Source organism: Ictalurus furcatus, chromosome 26, assembly GCF_023375685.1.
Source record: "Ictalurus furcatus strain D&B chromosome 26, Billie_1.0, whole genome shotgun sequence".
Taxonomy (NCBI): Eukaryota; Metazoa; Chordata; class Actinopteri; order Siluriformes; family Ictaluridae; genus Ictalurus; species Ictalurus furcatus.
The window spans coordinates 17,702,650-17,718,168 of NC_071280.1; the positions used below are offsets into that span (position 1 = coordinate 17,702,650).

The following is a 15,519-nucleotide window of genomic DNA, read 5'->3' on the forward strand; positions in this document are numbered from 1 at the left end:
CTCCAGCGTTTGCATCGACGTCTAAACTACATCCACGCCATACTCTTGTTCTTATGTTTTTAGGAGCCAACAGCGAAACCTGGCTGTCACCCCTTAAGTCTGAGCTCGCTGAAATCGTTTCTTCTTTTATTTTTATTTTTTTCCACTTAAAATCCATCATATAACAGTTCGAGCGAGACATCAGAGCGACGCACAAGCACTAACTTCTTACACGAAACGACAAAAATACAGCGTCTACCAACAAATTCACACCGAGTTACCAAACACGTCACAGACCCAGAGTTCAGCACGGAGATATTTAATGTGTGTTTCAGGGTGGAGGTGAACCTCACGAGATGTACACAAAACCATGTAAACAAAAACACAATAAAGTCTAACGAGTGCTTTCCCCAGAGAGATCCAAGAATGGTTCTGGGTTAACATTAGATTTAATCAGCGTGACAAGGCAACACCATGACTAGCGGCTATTAAACCTCTCGTTCTCCTCAAACCAACTCGCGGTACTTTACACGACTGTGACTTGAATAAATTATGACGAAGCAAGGTATATTTTTACGCGAGTTCATTTTCCGTGTAGCTAAATTATAAAATGTAAATATAATCCGTGTGAAAATGTTAGTTACTGAATAAAGAGATTCACTCAGGAACATTACTGAAATTGTCTTTTTTTTTGTTGTTTACATTGTTTATATTGAGTCGTAACATACATAAATATGTAGAAATATATCATATGAGTATATATATATATATTAAAAAAAAAAAAAAAAACGTAACAAAAAGTTGTAAGGAAAACATTCTGTAAATTTCATAATGACATGAAAATATATATAGTTTTAAGTAAAGCTTGTTTCAAAATGAAAACATACTGCATGTGGCACATATTCCAGAAAGTTCTTCTTTTTCGCTTAGTAACGATTCTTGAAATAGATCTAACTGGGAAAGGAAAGAAAGACCCGATGGGTTTCATTCATAATAATCTCGTTATAACAGGCTTACACTTTTCTAAAAATAAAAAAAAGAAGAAGCTAAAACAACGCATTAGTACTGTTAGATTACTTTATAGTGGTATATATATAAATATAAATATATATATATAAAGTGTCTTAATATTTCTTGTGCTAATTTTTGTAATATTGTGATATGTTGCTGCGTAGCTTGTTAGTGTTGTTTCCTGGTTCACGGTTTCACGCTGTAACCCTAAAATCCGGACATCATAATAAATACAGACGTTAACGTATTAGTCGTTCCTAAACGCATCGTATATCGTTGGCTATGAGCGGCGTGGGAATACATCAGGAATAACGAACATAAAGATTCGGTCGGAGGAGGCGAGGCAGCATTTTGCGGCACGCTGAAGCGTGCGCGCGAGGCGTTCCTACAGCTTTCTTGCAGATCTAGAGATCGACGGCGAGTGAAAGCACACGGTCGCGTGGACGTGCGAAGGTTTCCGTGACGTTTCAGTGAACGAGCTCGTCTTCGACCGTGCGTGTCGTTACGCAGCCATTGTGAAAACAACGCGTTATCCGACGCTAGCAATTGTTCAAAAGTTATTAAACTCACCTAAGAAGACTGTTTAGACAGGAAGGGAAGAATTTGTGTGTACAAATGTCATGATTTTTTGTTGTTGTTTTTTTTTTCAAATTTGATTATTCCGATTTATTCAAATTATTATTATTATAAATTTCAACATGATTGTGAATCATTTATTTCCATGAGAACGTACGCTGGGGATGCTGGGGTTGTTCTCCCAATGCTTTTATAAGTGTTTAAAATATTAAATATAATATTTAGCAGCAGAAACCGGTCCTATGCTTTCGAAACGTTTATCAGTTTATTCCTGTAATAAAATGGCTCGTGTGTGATGAACCTCACGTGTCCTGATAAGCTAACACGGCGCCAGTGAGTTATTTTCCCACTGATCGTCAACAAGAAAACCAAGAGGATGACAGGACAGTTTTCCCTTTCAATTTTAAATGAATGCATGTCGGTTACAACTCTCTCTCTCTCTCTCTCTCTCTCTCTCTCTCTCTCTCTCTCTCATATCTAACGTGTTTTTATTTCATTGTCAGTCACGTGACACCATTAAAGAGTCGGAGTTCATGCTCACTACTACGTCCGGTCTGATTCCCTTTTATCGTTCACGTTTCTTCACCTTCAGATTCCAACCTTTCACGTTTCTTCACCTCCACTCTTCATCTTTCTCAAGCTGGCCGTCTATTTCTCTCTCTCTCTCTCTCTCTCTCGCTCTCTCTCTATCTATCTAAGCTGAAAAAGTGGTATTCTCGTTTCCCAGGGTAAAATAGTTCATCCAGGCTCTGTTAGATGGTTTTTTTGGGGGCTGAACGGCTCAGAAGTTGCTGAAGATCTCGTATTTCTTGTTCCAGGCCATTGGGGGCGCTCTCTTGCTGGCCTTCTTCGACCTGACCTTCTGCCTGGCCTCGGCCGCTGTGGAGCTCAGATGCAGGCCGCTCGCCCTCAGCGGGTCCAGATCCTTCACCTCCTTCTCCTCTTTCACCTCCTGCACACCGGGGGCGCTGTTATACTTACACTGCTCCGAATCCAACACCTGCAAAGGAAAACGTACAATATTGTAAAATGTACATTAACCTGGTTGCATAAGTTTGCGCACCCCTAAACTAATACTCAGTTGAAGCAGATTTCGATTTTATCACAGTATTCAATCTGTCTGTGTAAGAGCCAATCAGTGTGGAGCGTCTTCACTTAGCAATATTTTGCCACTCTTCCTTGCGAAAGCGTTCCAACTCGGTCAGACGGTCTGGGCGTCTCCTGCACACAGCTCTCTTCAGGTCACCGCACAGATTTTAGATTGGATTTAGGTCTGGACTCCAGAACCTGGAGCTTGTTTTGGTGAAGTCGTTCCTTTGTTGATCTGGAGGTCTGCTTGGGTTGTCATGCTGAAAGCTGAAATTCCTCTTCATCTGAAGTGTTTTGGCAGAAACCTTAAGGTTTTGCATCAAAATTGACTGGTATTTGGAGCTGGGATTTTCTTGGTTGTTGGATTTGGATGGTGCGCTTGTAAAAACACACACACACACACACACACACACACACACCTTGCTGCTGATGTCAGAGCTGCTCAGCTCCACACTCGTCTCTGAAGTGATGGACCTGGAGGAGGAGGAGCTTCCGTGACTCTGGTGCTTCAGAGAGCCGTTTCTGGTTGGTGCATCCGTCGTGACCGGCGGTTGGATCAGCAAGCCGTTGCGGGGTTTTGTAGGCGATACAGAGGTGTCTGTGATCGGACAGGTAGAGGTTGGACTCTCTATGATTGGACCGTCCACACAGTCCTCTGTTAAAGAGAAGAAAAAAAGGAAATGCTGATCGAAACCTCTTCAGGTTTGAATACATGGATGTTGCATGCCAATATCAGGGGCCTCTACCAAGACTACTTTTTAGATACCAAATTATTTTCTGAAATCATAAGATTTGTGTTTAGATTAGACCACGCCTACTGACCAGAGTCTAAACAAATAGAGGCTTTGGAAAAGTTTTGCTCATTTATTATGACCGTATTACATGACAATAGAAAACTAGTAGTGGTTCTATGTAACTAACTATATTTAGCTAGGCCCCTCCCCCTTACTGACATCTCAGTCGGCTACCATTAAATGTTTAACGAATGTTGCTATGGTTACGCCTCATCGAGCGCTACTTCGCTCTGTTCTTGTTGCTTTTAATCATCTGAATCATTCCTCCGGTCATTGTTCCTGTTTTAATTCAGCAGATTGATGACTGAAGATTCCGGATAAACATACATTCAGACCATGGTTGCCATGGTTACGTAGTCTGAAGACCATTCTTTTGTAATGTTTGAACATGATTCATGAAGCATTTTTTTTTTTTCTGGGAGGAAAAAGAACAAAAGCTCAAGATCAAAACTACTAAAAGATAAGAAATAAATATTTCGGTCTAATTGATGTGTTGAAGGTTTGAAGTTTCATATGAGATCATTTCCTGTCTAAAATCTGTCTAAAAGGTGACATGTTTAAACGATTTTGTAAACTGTCTTGTAGGACAAATTTTGTGCCAGTTAGCGTGCGCGATTATGGATATGTGATTGGAAACTCTACAACCTTGACATAAAAATAGCGATATACAGTCTCCTCTGAAAGGATTAGAACAGCAAGTTGTTTCTCTTTCATGAAATTCCAAATTGTTGTACTGGCTATGCCCAATTTTCCCTCTTTTCTCAGCTTCAAAATGGCTTTCTTTTCTCCCACAGACAGCTCTTGGGTCGTCATGTTGGTTTATCCTTATTAACAACAAATGCAGCGTTCACAGGTGAAACCCAGGGCTTAAGCCACGAGTAGACATTCAGAGCTATTCATTCTGTAAACGATCAATCTAACAGACCACACCTGAGCATCAAGAAACACCTATCAGTCACGTGTTCCGATATTTTTGCTCACTTGAAAAAAAAAATGGGTGGGTTCAACCGAAAGGTGCCATGTTCTAAGTTGTTTAACACGTCTAGATGTAAATACGAGGTAATGAAAGCTGAAATTCCGATCTATCGTCTCACGTTCACGTTGTGATCTGCAACCAAAATGGCGTCAACGTACAGCGAGAACATTGGAATTTGGTCTTGCTGTTCCAGTACTTACGGAGGGGACTGTATGTTATCCAGAAAATGAACTATGGAAGGAAAACACTGGTCACGAAAGGGCTGATTACACTGACCAGGCATGGAGAGGTTTGTTTTCAGCTTGTGTAATTGAAGCGTCGGTGCTGTACCGTACCGTTGAGGTGCGCTGTAGTCGGTGTGATGCCGAGTTTCTGAAACAGAACGTCTGTTTCTGGGTCCACCACCAACAGCTTGGTCTCTCCTCCTCCGCTTCGGATTATCTCCACCACCTCCGAGTGCCTCAGACCCTCAATGCTTCTGCCGTTCACCTGAACACATACCCACAAACACACGCAGTCTAAACACCAGGTGGCACAAAAAGCCCTGCCACTTCTCCTTCAGCTTCGGCTTCCTTATCACGATCGTCACAGAGGAGAAGAGACGCAGCCGGAATTCAGGACACCTTTCTGAGCCATCTGTTCAGACGATTTGGACATCACCTCAAGATCGGAAGAACTCCTAGAACCATCTTTCTTTCCATTCCTGCCATCCTGAATGTGTAGGTCAGTGATCGGAAAGATGAATGGATTATCCGTCCATCCCTTTTCCATACAGCTGATCCTACACATGGTCACGGGAGGAACCTGGAGCCTATACCACGGGGTAAACCTCCAGGGTGCACCCTGTCCAGGGTGCCAACACATTGCAGGGCGCAATCACACACACATTCACACACTACAGACAATTTGGAAACACCAATCAGGCTACAACGCATGTCTGGACTGGGGGAGGAAACCGGAGTACCCGGAGTAAACCCTGGAAGCACGGGGAGAACATGCAGACTCCACGCACACGTGGTGGAGGCGGGAATCAAAACCCGAATACGTTAATTCGACAGTGATCTAAAGGTGATTTTTGTTTCGTTTTGTTTTTAAATAAAGCTTGGGTTGAGACCAGAGGTGTGCATCAGGACTGGCGAAAGACCAAAAAGGTTGTGAGAGGAAGGTTTTTACTTTCGTGCGGTCAGATGGGAAGTTTGCCGGACAAACGAAGACCACGTTTATACGAACGCGATCGTGCGGTGTTGTGTGATGCGTTTTTAACGTTCGTTCATTCATTCGTTCAGATCTCTCTCTGATCTTACACTCCAGCCTTCCCTCTCTCTCGCTCTCTCGGGTTTGATCGGGGTTAGTTTGCGCTGATCACCTGGACGAGTCTGTCTCCGGGCTGTAGTGCAGCTCTGTGTGCGGGGGAATCAGGGTCGACCGAGCGGATGAACTGACCCACACGCCGCTTATCACAGTGCAGGTTAAATCCGAAACCCTGCTCGTTCTTCACTATGTGACACAGCCGCGGCCTCAGGTCACGCATCACCGTGTCCTCTGTTCCTGACGTCTCCTATAACACACACACACACACACACACACACACACACACACACACACACAAGCAAACAATCAGTATTTATTTCACTCTTGCATGTTTCTCAATTTATACACAGATACCAGATAAGTTTGCTGCTTGCGTTACTGACACAACTAAGGTGCAGTAAAGTAGGCGTGGCCTCTGTGTGTCACTGTCAGTAAAGTAGGCGTGGCCTCTGTGTGTCACTGTCAGTAAAGTAGGCGTGGCCTCTGTGTGTGTCAGTGTCACTAAAGGAGGCATGACCTGTGTGTGTGTCAGTGTCAGTGAAGGAGGCATGACCTGTGTGTGTGTCAGTGTCAGTGAAGGAGGCGTGGCCTGTGTGTGTGTCAGTGTCAGTAAAGGAGGCGTGGCCTGTGTGTGTGTCAGTGTCAGTGAAGGAGGCGTGGCCTGTGTGTGTGTCAGTGTCAGTAAAGGAGGCGTGGCCTGTGTGTGTTTGTCAGTGTCAGTAAAGGAGGCGTGGCCTGTGTGTGTCAGTAAAGGAGGCGTGGCCTGTGTGTGTGTCAGTGTCAGTAAAGGAGGTGTGGCCTGTGCATGTCAGTAAAGGAGGCGTGGCCTGTGTGTGTGTCAGTGTCAGTAAAGGGGGCGTGGCCTGTGTGTGTTTGTCAGTGTCAGTAAAGGAGGCGTGGCCTGTGTGTGTCAGTAAAGGAGGCGTGGCGTGTGTGTTTGTCAGTGTCAGTAAAGGAGGCGTGGCCTGTGTGTGTCAGCGTCAGTAAAGGAGGCGTGGCCTGTGTGTGTCAGCGTCAGTAAAGGAGGCGTGGCCTACTTTGTGAATTTCTGGACTGTAAACAGAGACTTTTATTTCCCCGCCACCTTTAGAGACATTCTCATGTCATGAAGTAGAATGGAATAAGAGCCCCTGAGTGGTTCACACGGATGTGTGTGTGTGTGTGTGTGTGTGTGTGTGTGTGTGTGATTGGGATGTTTGTCACTTTAAAACCTTCGGAGATTAGATTACTCTCTTTTTATCGCTCGGGTCTTTGTACACACATGTCCGAGTCAGCATCCCCGTGTTCCTTTCTTTGTGTGTGTGTGTGTGTGTGTGTGTGTGTGTATGTGTGCACATGCCTCATGGGATTAAAACTGTTCCCACCCCTCTATTGTTTGAGGACAGGAAGTGACATCGTGTCTTAGAGAATGTCCTGTACAGGGTGTGTTTAATAACTTTCTTTAGGGAAAGAATATAAGAACACACACACACACACACACACACACACACACACACAGAAAGAAAGAAAGACCGGAACAGGAGGACACTGACTCGGATGTGTGTGTACGGAGTCCTGAGGGCTAAAGAAAGAGAGTCATCTAATCTCCGAAGGTTTTAAAACTACAAAAGTCCCAATCTCACACACACACACACACACACTTCTGGAGGGAAAAACAGCCAGAAACCAACACCACACACACACTTGAGAAACCCAGAACAGAAATGTGAGAATCAGGAACAGGTCATTCACTAATCTGTAGCCCTGAGGCATGTGGCACGAGGTTTAACACTCACTACACGTAGTTTTAGTCAGTAAAGTTCCTCTACATGAATCATTTATTAATAATATATTACTCAGAACGTGAGGTCTGATCTTCCATGCCACAAAAATGATCAACATAAAGTGTTCATAAAGAGCGAGGGATATAGAGAGAGAGAAAGATATGCAGACAGAGATGGGGACAGAGAGAGACAGAGAAAGAGTGAGACAGAGAGAAAGAAACAGAGAGAGAAATAAAGAGAGAGAGACAGAGAGAAAGAGTGAGACAGAGAGAGAGATAAAGAGAGAGGGACAGAGGGAGATAGAGAGGGAGGTGGAGATGGAGACAGCGATGCAAAAGACAGACAGATGTAGACGCGAGAGAGACAGACACACAGAGAAAAAGTCAGAGAGACTGAGGTGAAGAGAGAGATGGAGTGAGAGAGAGACAGAGAGAGATGGAGGAGAGAGACAGACACACGGAAAGAGATGGAGATAGAGAGAGAGATGGGGAGATAGAGAGAGATGGATTGAGAGACAGAGAGATGGAGAGAGGGACAGAGAGATGGAGAGATAGAGAGAGATGGAGAGAGAGACAGAGAGATGGAGAGATAGAGAGAGATGGAGAGAGAGACAGAGAGATGGAGAGATAGAGAGAGAGATGGGGAGATAGAGAGAGATGGAGAGAGAGACAGAGAGATGGAGAGATAGAGAGAGAGATGGGGAGATAGAGAGAGATGGAGAGAGAGACAGAGAGATGGAGAGATAGAGAGAGATGGAGAGAGAGACAGAGAGATGGAGAGAGAGACAGAGAGATGGAGAGATAGAGAGAGATGGAGAGATAGACAGAGAGATGGAGAGATAGAGAGAGATGGAGAGAGAGACAGAGAGATGGAGAGAGAGACAGAGAGATGGAGAGATAGAGAGAGAGATGGGGAGATAGAGAGAGATGGAGAGAGAGACAGAGAGATGGAGAGATAGAGAGAGAGATGGGGAGATAGAGAGAGATGGAGAGAGAGACAGAGAGATGGAGAGATAGAGATGGAGAGAGAGACAGAGAGATGGAGAGAGAGACAGAGAGATGGAGAGATAGAGAGAGATGGAGAGAGAGACAGAGAGATGGAGAGATAGAGAGAGATGGAGATAGAGAGAGATGGAGATAGAGAGAGATGGAGAGATAGAGAGAGATGGAGATAGAGAGAGATGGAGAGATAGACAGAGAGACGGAGAAAGAAAGCGATGGAGTGAGAGAGAATCAGGATAAATTCTTTAGTGCATTCTTTATTTCTTTTCATGTTTGTTAGGAGTATTGAGCTACGTGTGTGTGTGTGTGTGTGTGTGTGTTGTGGGTTTGGTATCTGTTATTTTCTCGTTTCTGTATAAATAAGTGTAAAGCTGCAGAAGCTCCATGTTGGTTTCTGATGAACTTCTCTCATGTTCTCGTCCGTGCTGCAGGAGGATTGTGGGATTGTTCAGAGCAGCTCTTTCTATCCCCTAAAGGCCAAAATGATCACATCACCACCCTATCCTTTTATTATAGGAACATTTGATCCCTATAAAGAGATAAATACATTCCCTCACACACACGCGCACACTTTTTATGTTTTCCTTTTTGAGCAGAACTGAAGAACATTTAAAGTAAAAAATTTTAATGTAATAGAATCGAGAATTGTTTAAAAGCAGTACATTATGGAATTACGACAAAGATGCCACGCCTCTTATTTGCCACTGAGACTGACAGACACACAGGCCACACCTCCTTCACTGAGACTGACAGACACACAGGCCACGCCTCCTTCACTGAGACTGACAGACACACAGGCCACGCCTCCTCCACTGAGACTGACAGACACTCAGGCCACGCCTCCTTCACTGAGACTGACAGACACACAGGCCACGCCTCCTTCATTGAGACTGACAGACACACAGGCCACGCCTCCTTCATTGAGACTGACAGACACACCGGCCACGCCTCCTTCACTGAGACTGACAGACACACAGGCCACACCTCCTTCACTGAGACTGACAGACACACAGGCCACGCCTCCTTCACTGAGACTGACAGACACACAGGCCACGCCTCCTCCACTGAGACTGACAGACACTCAGGCCACGCCTCCTTCACTGAGACTGACAGACACACAGGCCACGCCTCCTTCATTGAGACTGACAGACACACAGGCCACGCCTCCTTCATTGAGACTGACAGACACACCGGCCACGCCTCCTTCACTGAGACTGACAGACACACAGGCCACGCCTCCTTCACTGAGACTGACAGATACACAGGCCACGCCTCCTTCATTGAGACTGACAGACACACATCCAACAATTCACCCAAGTCACTACTGCTTTAAACAAACAGACTGAAAAACTGAAGAACATAAATAAAATAAAATAATAATAATTTTTATAAATAATTTTTTCTTTTTTTTTTTAATTAAAAAATTGCAGAGTAGATATGCACTCAAACGACTTATTGTGTTTTCCAAGCCCCTGGTTTTGTATCTGACTGGATATACAGTATTTATTCAGATTATATCATATTAACTCCTTGATAATTTATCGGCGACGATGTTCTTCTCACCTTGTGTTTTAAGGATAATTAAGCTTGAGCTTTTTAAAGTATAACGTACTGGACACACTGCCAGCGTTTTGACCGTAGAAGAATTCTTTCTCAGCGGTTACGCTCCACATGCTGTAGCTCACGTTCTCTGAATTCTAAAGGCTAAATTTAGGTGTCTGGGAAGTGGACCCTCTCCAGGGTGGGTCGAGGTCTGCTTCCTGGACTTCCTGTTATACACTTTAGTTCACTATAGTGTTTTGTAATAGAACTAAAAACAATTCAACAGCTTTCAGAAAGTTAGGATCTCAGTGATGGGGTCGTTTCTGGTGTTACTCTGATTGAAATCCATTTCATTTTCATCCCAGCGTCACGCTAACAGATTTAGACCGCATTGACGTAAACGCGACTTCATCCCCACAGCGCTGGTGCTTCCTGAATGCAAACAAGCCGCGAGCATCCTGCAAACATGTGGGGACTTTCTGCAAGCCACGGTCCTATGAATATGGATTGTCACGTTGTATGTAAATACCTGGGAACCCATGGCCAAATCACATATTTAGTTGATTTTTGAAGTGAAAAGAAATAAACACAACCTATGGAGCAAACTACACAACACTAACTACCCTACACAAACATGATGAGGACGGGTTTCCTTCTGAGACTGGTTCCTCTCAAGGTTTCTTCCTCATATCGTCTTAGGGAGTTTTTAAAGCTGCTTCGAGACAATGTCCATTGTTAAAAGCGCTACACAAATAAAACTGAATTGAATTGAATTGACTTGAATGATCTGCATGGAAGAGTCATCAGAAGGTAGACATACCTGTGACCTCATTACAGACATGAACGTCATCCATCCATTTTCCATACCACTTATCCTCCACAGGGTTGTGGGGGAGCATGGAGCCTATCCCAGGAAATTCAAGGCGGGGGACACCGTGGACGGGGTGCCAACCCATTGCAGGACACACAATCACACACACTCACACACTATGGACACTCACACACTAGACGCCAATCAGCCTACAGTGCAAGTCTTTGGACTGGGGGAAGAAACTGGAGTACACGCAGGAAACCCCCGAAGTATGGGGAGAACATGCAGACTGCACACAAGGCAGAGGCAGGATTTGAACCCCCAACCCTGGAGGTGCGAGGCAAACATGCTAACCACCAAGAGGTGCTAAGTTCACCAAGGTTCACAATCCTACTTGGAACCTTCTTTGATGGAGAAACATTTTGTTCTAGGGTTATAATTTAAGGGTCACACCAAAATGACGACTCGGACTTTTTGCAGCCAGAGGACCCCAGTTTATAAACTGTTCAGATATTAGGTTCATTATCCAAACATGTAGAATAACATGCTAGCATTTTTTTTGGAGCTTGTCCTCCTGAAGGTTTCACCGATACAACACTGGAGAACACGGGGGTAAAATCCATCAGCACCCCCCAAAAAACTGGTAGAGAATCGATCTATATGGTCCAAGTACTAAAGGGTGCTGCCATACTCAATTTACTCAAACGGTGCTATCATACCCAATATAGCTCGGGTCGTAGTGAGGTTAGAACTCGCACAGCAGCTGCAGAACCTTCTACCTGATACAGACTCTACACAATCCTAGAGACATTTCCTGTTGTTTTGAAGAAGCTATAAAAGATGCTAATCACTTCTGGAAGCTATTTATATCAGGAATCTCTTCATTGTTGGACTTCATTGTTCGTGCGTGTGTAAGAAAAGTACTTTGGATCTAATTCCATTTGACAAGAATATTACTCAGCCCTTCAGAGAACAAAAGGCTCACCAGCGATATGTAAACAAGAAGACAAGGCTATTTTTATGTCTTACTTTTAGTACCTTTTCCTGCCTCTTATCTCTTATTTGTTCTGTGTGTTAGGTGTGGGTCTCTGTGTCTTAGTCCCATGTCCAATTTAATGGATTTACTAATCCATCACTGACTTACCTTGTTGTCTGTGGTGATGATGACGTCCATTACATGGGTCTCATCTGATTTTTCCCTGATGAAAGGAGTAGTAATGGAGTCGTAGGGTGACTGAGGAATGGACTTGGATGGTGATTGAGTGATGGAGTCATAGGGTGATTGAGGAATGGACTTGGATGGTGATTGAGGAATGGATTTGGATGGTGATTGAGGAATGGACTTGGATGGTGATTGAGTGATGGAGTCGTAGGGTGATTGAGGAATGGACTTGGATGGTGATTGAGGAATGGATTTGGATGGTGATTGAGGAATGGACTTGGATGGTGATTGAGTGATGGAGTCGTAGGGTGATTGAGGAATGGACTTGGATGGTGATTGAGTGATGGAGTCGTAGGGTGATTGAGGAATGGACTTGGATGGTGATTGAGTGATGGAGTCGTAGGGTGACTGAGGAATGGACTTGGATGGTGATTGAGTGATGGAGTCGTAGGGTGATTGAGGAATGGACTTGGCTGGTGATTGAGTGATGGAGTCGTAGGGTGATTGAGGAATGAAGTTGGATGGTGATTGAGGAATGGACTTGGATGGTGATTGAGTAATGGAGTCATAAGGTGATTGAGGAATGAAGTTGGATGGTGATTGATTAATAGAGCTGCGTGATGATTGAATGATGGCGTTTTCTGGTGATGGAGTGACAGATATGCGTGGTGATGGTGGAGTGGAGTTTTGTGGTGATGGTATAACAGAATCACTGGGTAACGGAGCAACGGAGTCCCGTGGTGATGAAGTGATGGATTTGGGCAGCAGTGTTGGAGCAATGGAGTCAGAGAGTGAGTGAGTGATGAAGTCTCGTGGTGATAGAATGATGGAGTCTTGTGACGATGGAGTGACGGAGCCCCGCGACAATGAGGAGAAGCTCAGAGTGGAAGAAGCGAGGGAAGACGAGGAGGTGCGTGACGAGAGGAGGCAGCTCATCTCCACGGCCAGGTCCTCAGTGCAGGGCAAAGAGTGGAGGAGCAGAAACTCATCCGTCTCTCGATCCGCCACCAAGAGCCTTGTCCTGTTATCTACCTCCATGATCTTCTGAACCACCTGATGGAGGGCGAGAGAGATAGAGAGAGAGATGTGTGTGTGTGAGAGAAGAGAACAGACGAGAAGAGAAACCCACGTGAAAATATAGGAAAAGAAAAGATAAGATTGCAAGGGGGGGGGGTCAAAAGAGGGGAATGACAGAACAGGAATGAGAAGAGAAGGAAGAAAATAAGGAAAAAAGGGAGAAGTTGGAGAAGGACGAAAGACTGGAGGTACAATAAAGGAAGATCAGGGGAAAGGAAAAACGACTAGATGAATAACTTCAAGGCAAGACGTTGTTAGGTTAAGGAACTTTCTTCACATGACATGCCGTCTCTCTAAAAACATCACCGCACGTTTAGTCTCAACCATGAGGTTCACCGTTTGCTCTTCCCAGTTTATAAACAGCCGGGGGGCAGGAAAAAAAAGCAGTCAGACTGGTATCTCACGCCTCAAACAGACAAGCTAAATGATTAGCATAACGTTACAACTGAAACTGCACCGATGCTAACTTCACTCACTTTCTGGTCAGTATAGGAACATTTACTCTGAGAAGACGGGAGAAGAAGAGGGGAGAAAAGATGAGACAAGAAGAGAAGAGAAGTGATGAAAAGACAAGAGATGAGAAGACAAGACAAGACAAGAAGAGCAGAGGAGACAAGGAAATATACGAAGAGATACAGAAATCCATGCGAGATGAAGAGAAAAGAAAAGTAAAGAAGAGACGAGAAATAAAGAACAGAAGAGAAGGATAAGAAGGAGAAGAAGAAGAGAAGAGACATCCCAAGAGAATCTTTAAAAGAAGAAAAGAATAAGAGAGAGTAAGTGAGTCAGAGCAATGGGGATGGAAGGAACAGAGGATCACAGAGGGGGGGAAAATGAGAGGAATAAGAGGAGAAACGAAACTGAGAAGGAGAACTTGGCTCAAGCAGACGATGAGGAGATGAGAAGAGAGTCGCAGTTAGAGGCACTGTACTCGCCTGCTGGTGCGAGTCCTTCTCCACGTTCTCTCCGTTCACCTCCACCACGCGGTCCCCGGACCGAAGTCCAGCCAGCTCCGCAGGAGATCCCGCCTCGATCCTGCGGATGAACTGTGCACCGCTGCTGCGCTCTCCGTGCAGGTGGAAGCCGTAACCGCACTCGCCTTTGGTCAGGTAGCACAGCCGGGGACGCAGATTCCTCTCCTCCATCTCCTTCTGCACACTGTCAGCCTTCGTCATCATCGTCATCGTCGTCATCGTAGCCTCCACCTCCGTCTCCACCGCCTCTACGCTCAGATAATAGACCGGACCATTTTTAATCCTAACGTCACCACGGTGCCTCCCAGAAGACCTTTCGCCCTGAACTGCTCGGCTGTGCCCTGGCTCGAACCGTGGAGAAAAGCGACTGGTAGCTTTGCGTTAAAGATGAAGAATAATAGACGGGGGAAAGGAAAAAAAAAACGCTGACAGGAGAGTCAGTGCAAAACCAAACTCTTAATAATAAGCCAAATATTTATTCCATCATACACATGTCCACTTCAGCAGGAGAATAAGAGGTCGTCGTTATGATAATAATAATAATAATAATAATAATAATAATGATACACTATAACGCTTCTTCTGCGTCACTCTTTTAAACTGGAGTCTAACCTCAGACGTGGTTTGTTCTCAATCTCTCTGTCTGTGTGGTTTTTTATTTATTTATTTAATTAATTAATTAAATTTATTTATTTGAATAAGCTCCTCTCACAGGACTAGGCTGTATACTGACTAAAATCAGCAGTAGACCTAAAAAAAAAAAAAAAAAAAAAGTTTAAACCCACCAGTGCGCATGGGACAGGTGCTTCACAGGTCCTCCTCCTTCTCTCCTTCTCTCCTTCCTCTGGAACTCTTTCAGGTTTAAACAGAACTACTCATCTAGCAGTACACTGATCACGAAGAACAAGCTTATACTGAGATGAAGTCAAGGATTAAAAATTGCCGATTGAATGCGGCGACACACAAAGAGGAAAAAAGATTCCAGAGTCCAGAGGAGCTGTTGAAGGGAAAGTGGGAAACCCGAGCTCAGTGATCACTGAGGAAGAGAGCGAGAGAGAGGGAGAGAGGGGAGGGGATTGGCCAGAGATAAGATCTCACAACACATCCAACCGGAACTCTTCCTCTTCCCACTTTCCAAGTGAACGACTCCAGAACGTTCCCTGTGGACTACAGTTTGTGATGTGCACTCACAAGTGTAAAATATCTTGAACATTGTCAAATTTATGAAGTGTTTCCTATTATAAAGATTCCAATAAACAAAATATGAGATCGTCAAAGCTATTTCTGGACATTATTACTCGTTTCACGCTTGTCGTTTTCTTATTCTATTGGCAGATAATTTTACTCCTTTCATTATTATTTTTTTTAAATAAAAGAAATGCTTAAAACGAGTGAAATGATCTGCCAGTAGAACGAGACTTCAAGATTTCAAGCTTGAAACGAGCACAAATGG

General features: G+C 44.4%; 1 protein-coding gene across 1 annotated transcript; it reads right to left on the minus strand.

Annotated features, from left to right (window-relative positions):
- Nucleotides 1-282: 282 nt before the first annotated feature.
- On the minus strand, nucleotides 283-15,295 carry LOC128601860 (tyrosine-protein phosphatase non-receptor type 13). Its single transcript, XM_053615262.1, has 7 exons — nucleotides 14,852-15,295; nucleotides 14,028-14,314; nucleotides 11,998-13,068; nucleotides 5,792-5,983; nucleotides 4,761-4,914; nucleotides 3,075-3,310; nucleotides 283-2,566 (listed from the first exon to the last, which is right to left on the minus strand). Exons 1-7 carry the CDS (start codon nucleotides 14,859-14,861, stop codon nucleotides 2,348-2,350), a joined length of 2,169 nt encoding a protein of 722 aa, XP_053471237.1. The 5' UTR covers nucleotides 14,862-15,295; the 3' UTR covers nucleotides 283-2,347.
- Between the last annotated feature and the right edge of the window lie 224 nt (nucleotides 15,296-15,519).

What these genes read in the sequence shown, in the direction of transcription:
- LOC128601860 (XM_053615262.1), bottom strand. An exon ending in TCATCACCACAGACAACAAG is followed by an intron (nt 5,984 to 11,997) that starts GTAAGTCAGTGA and finishes TGTGTGTTATAG; the next exon opens with GAGACGTCAGGAACAGAGGA. An exon ending in CCGGAGACAGACTCGTCCAG is followed by an intron (nt 4,915 to 5,791) that starts GTGATCAGCGCA and finishes GTATGTGTTCAG; the next exon opens with GTGAACGGCAGAAGCATTGA.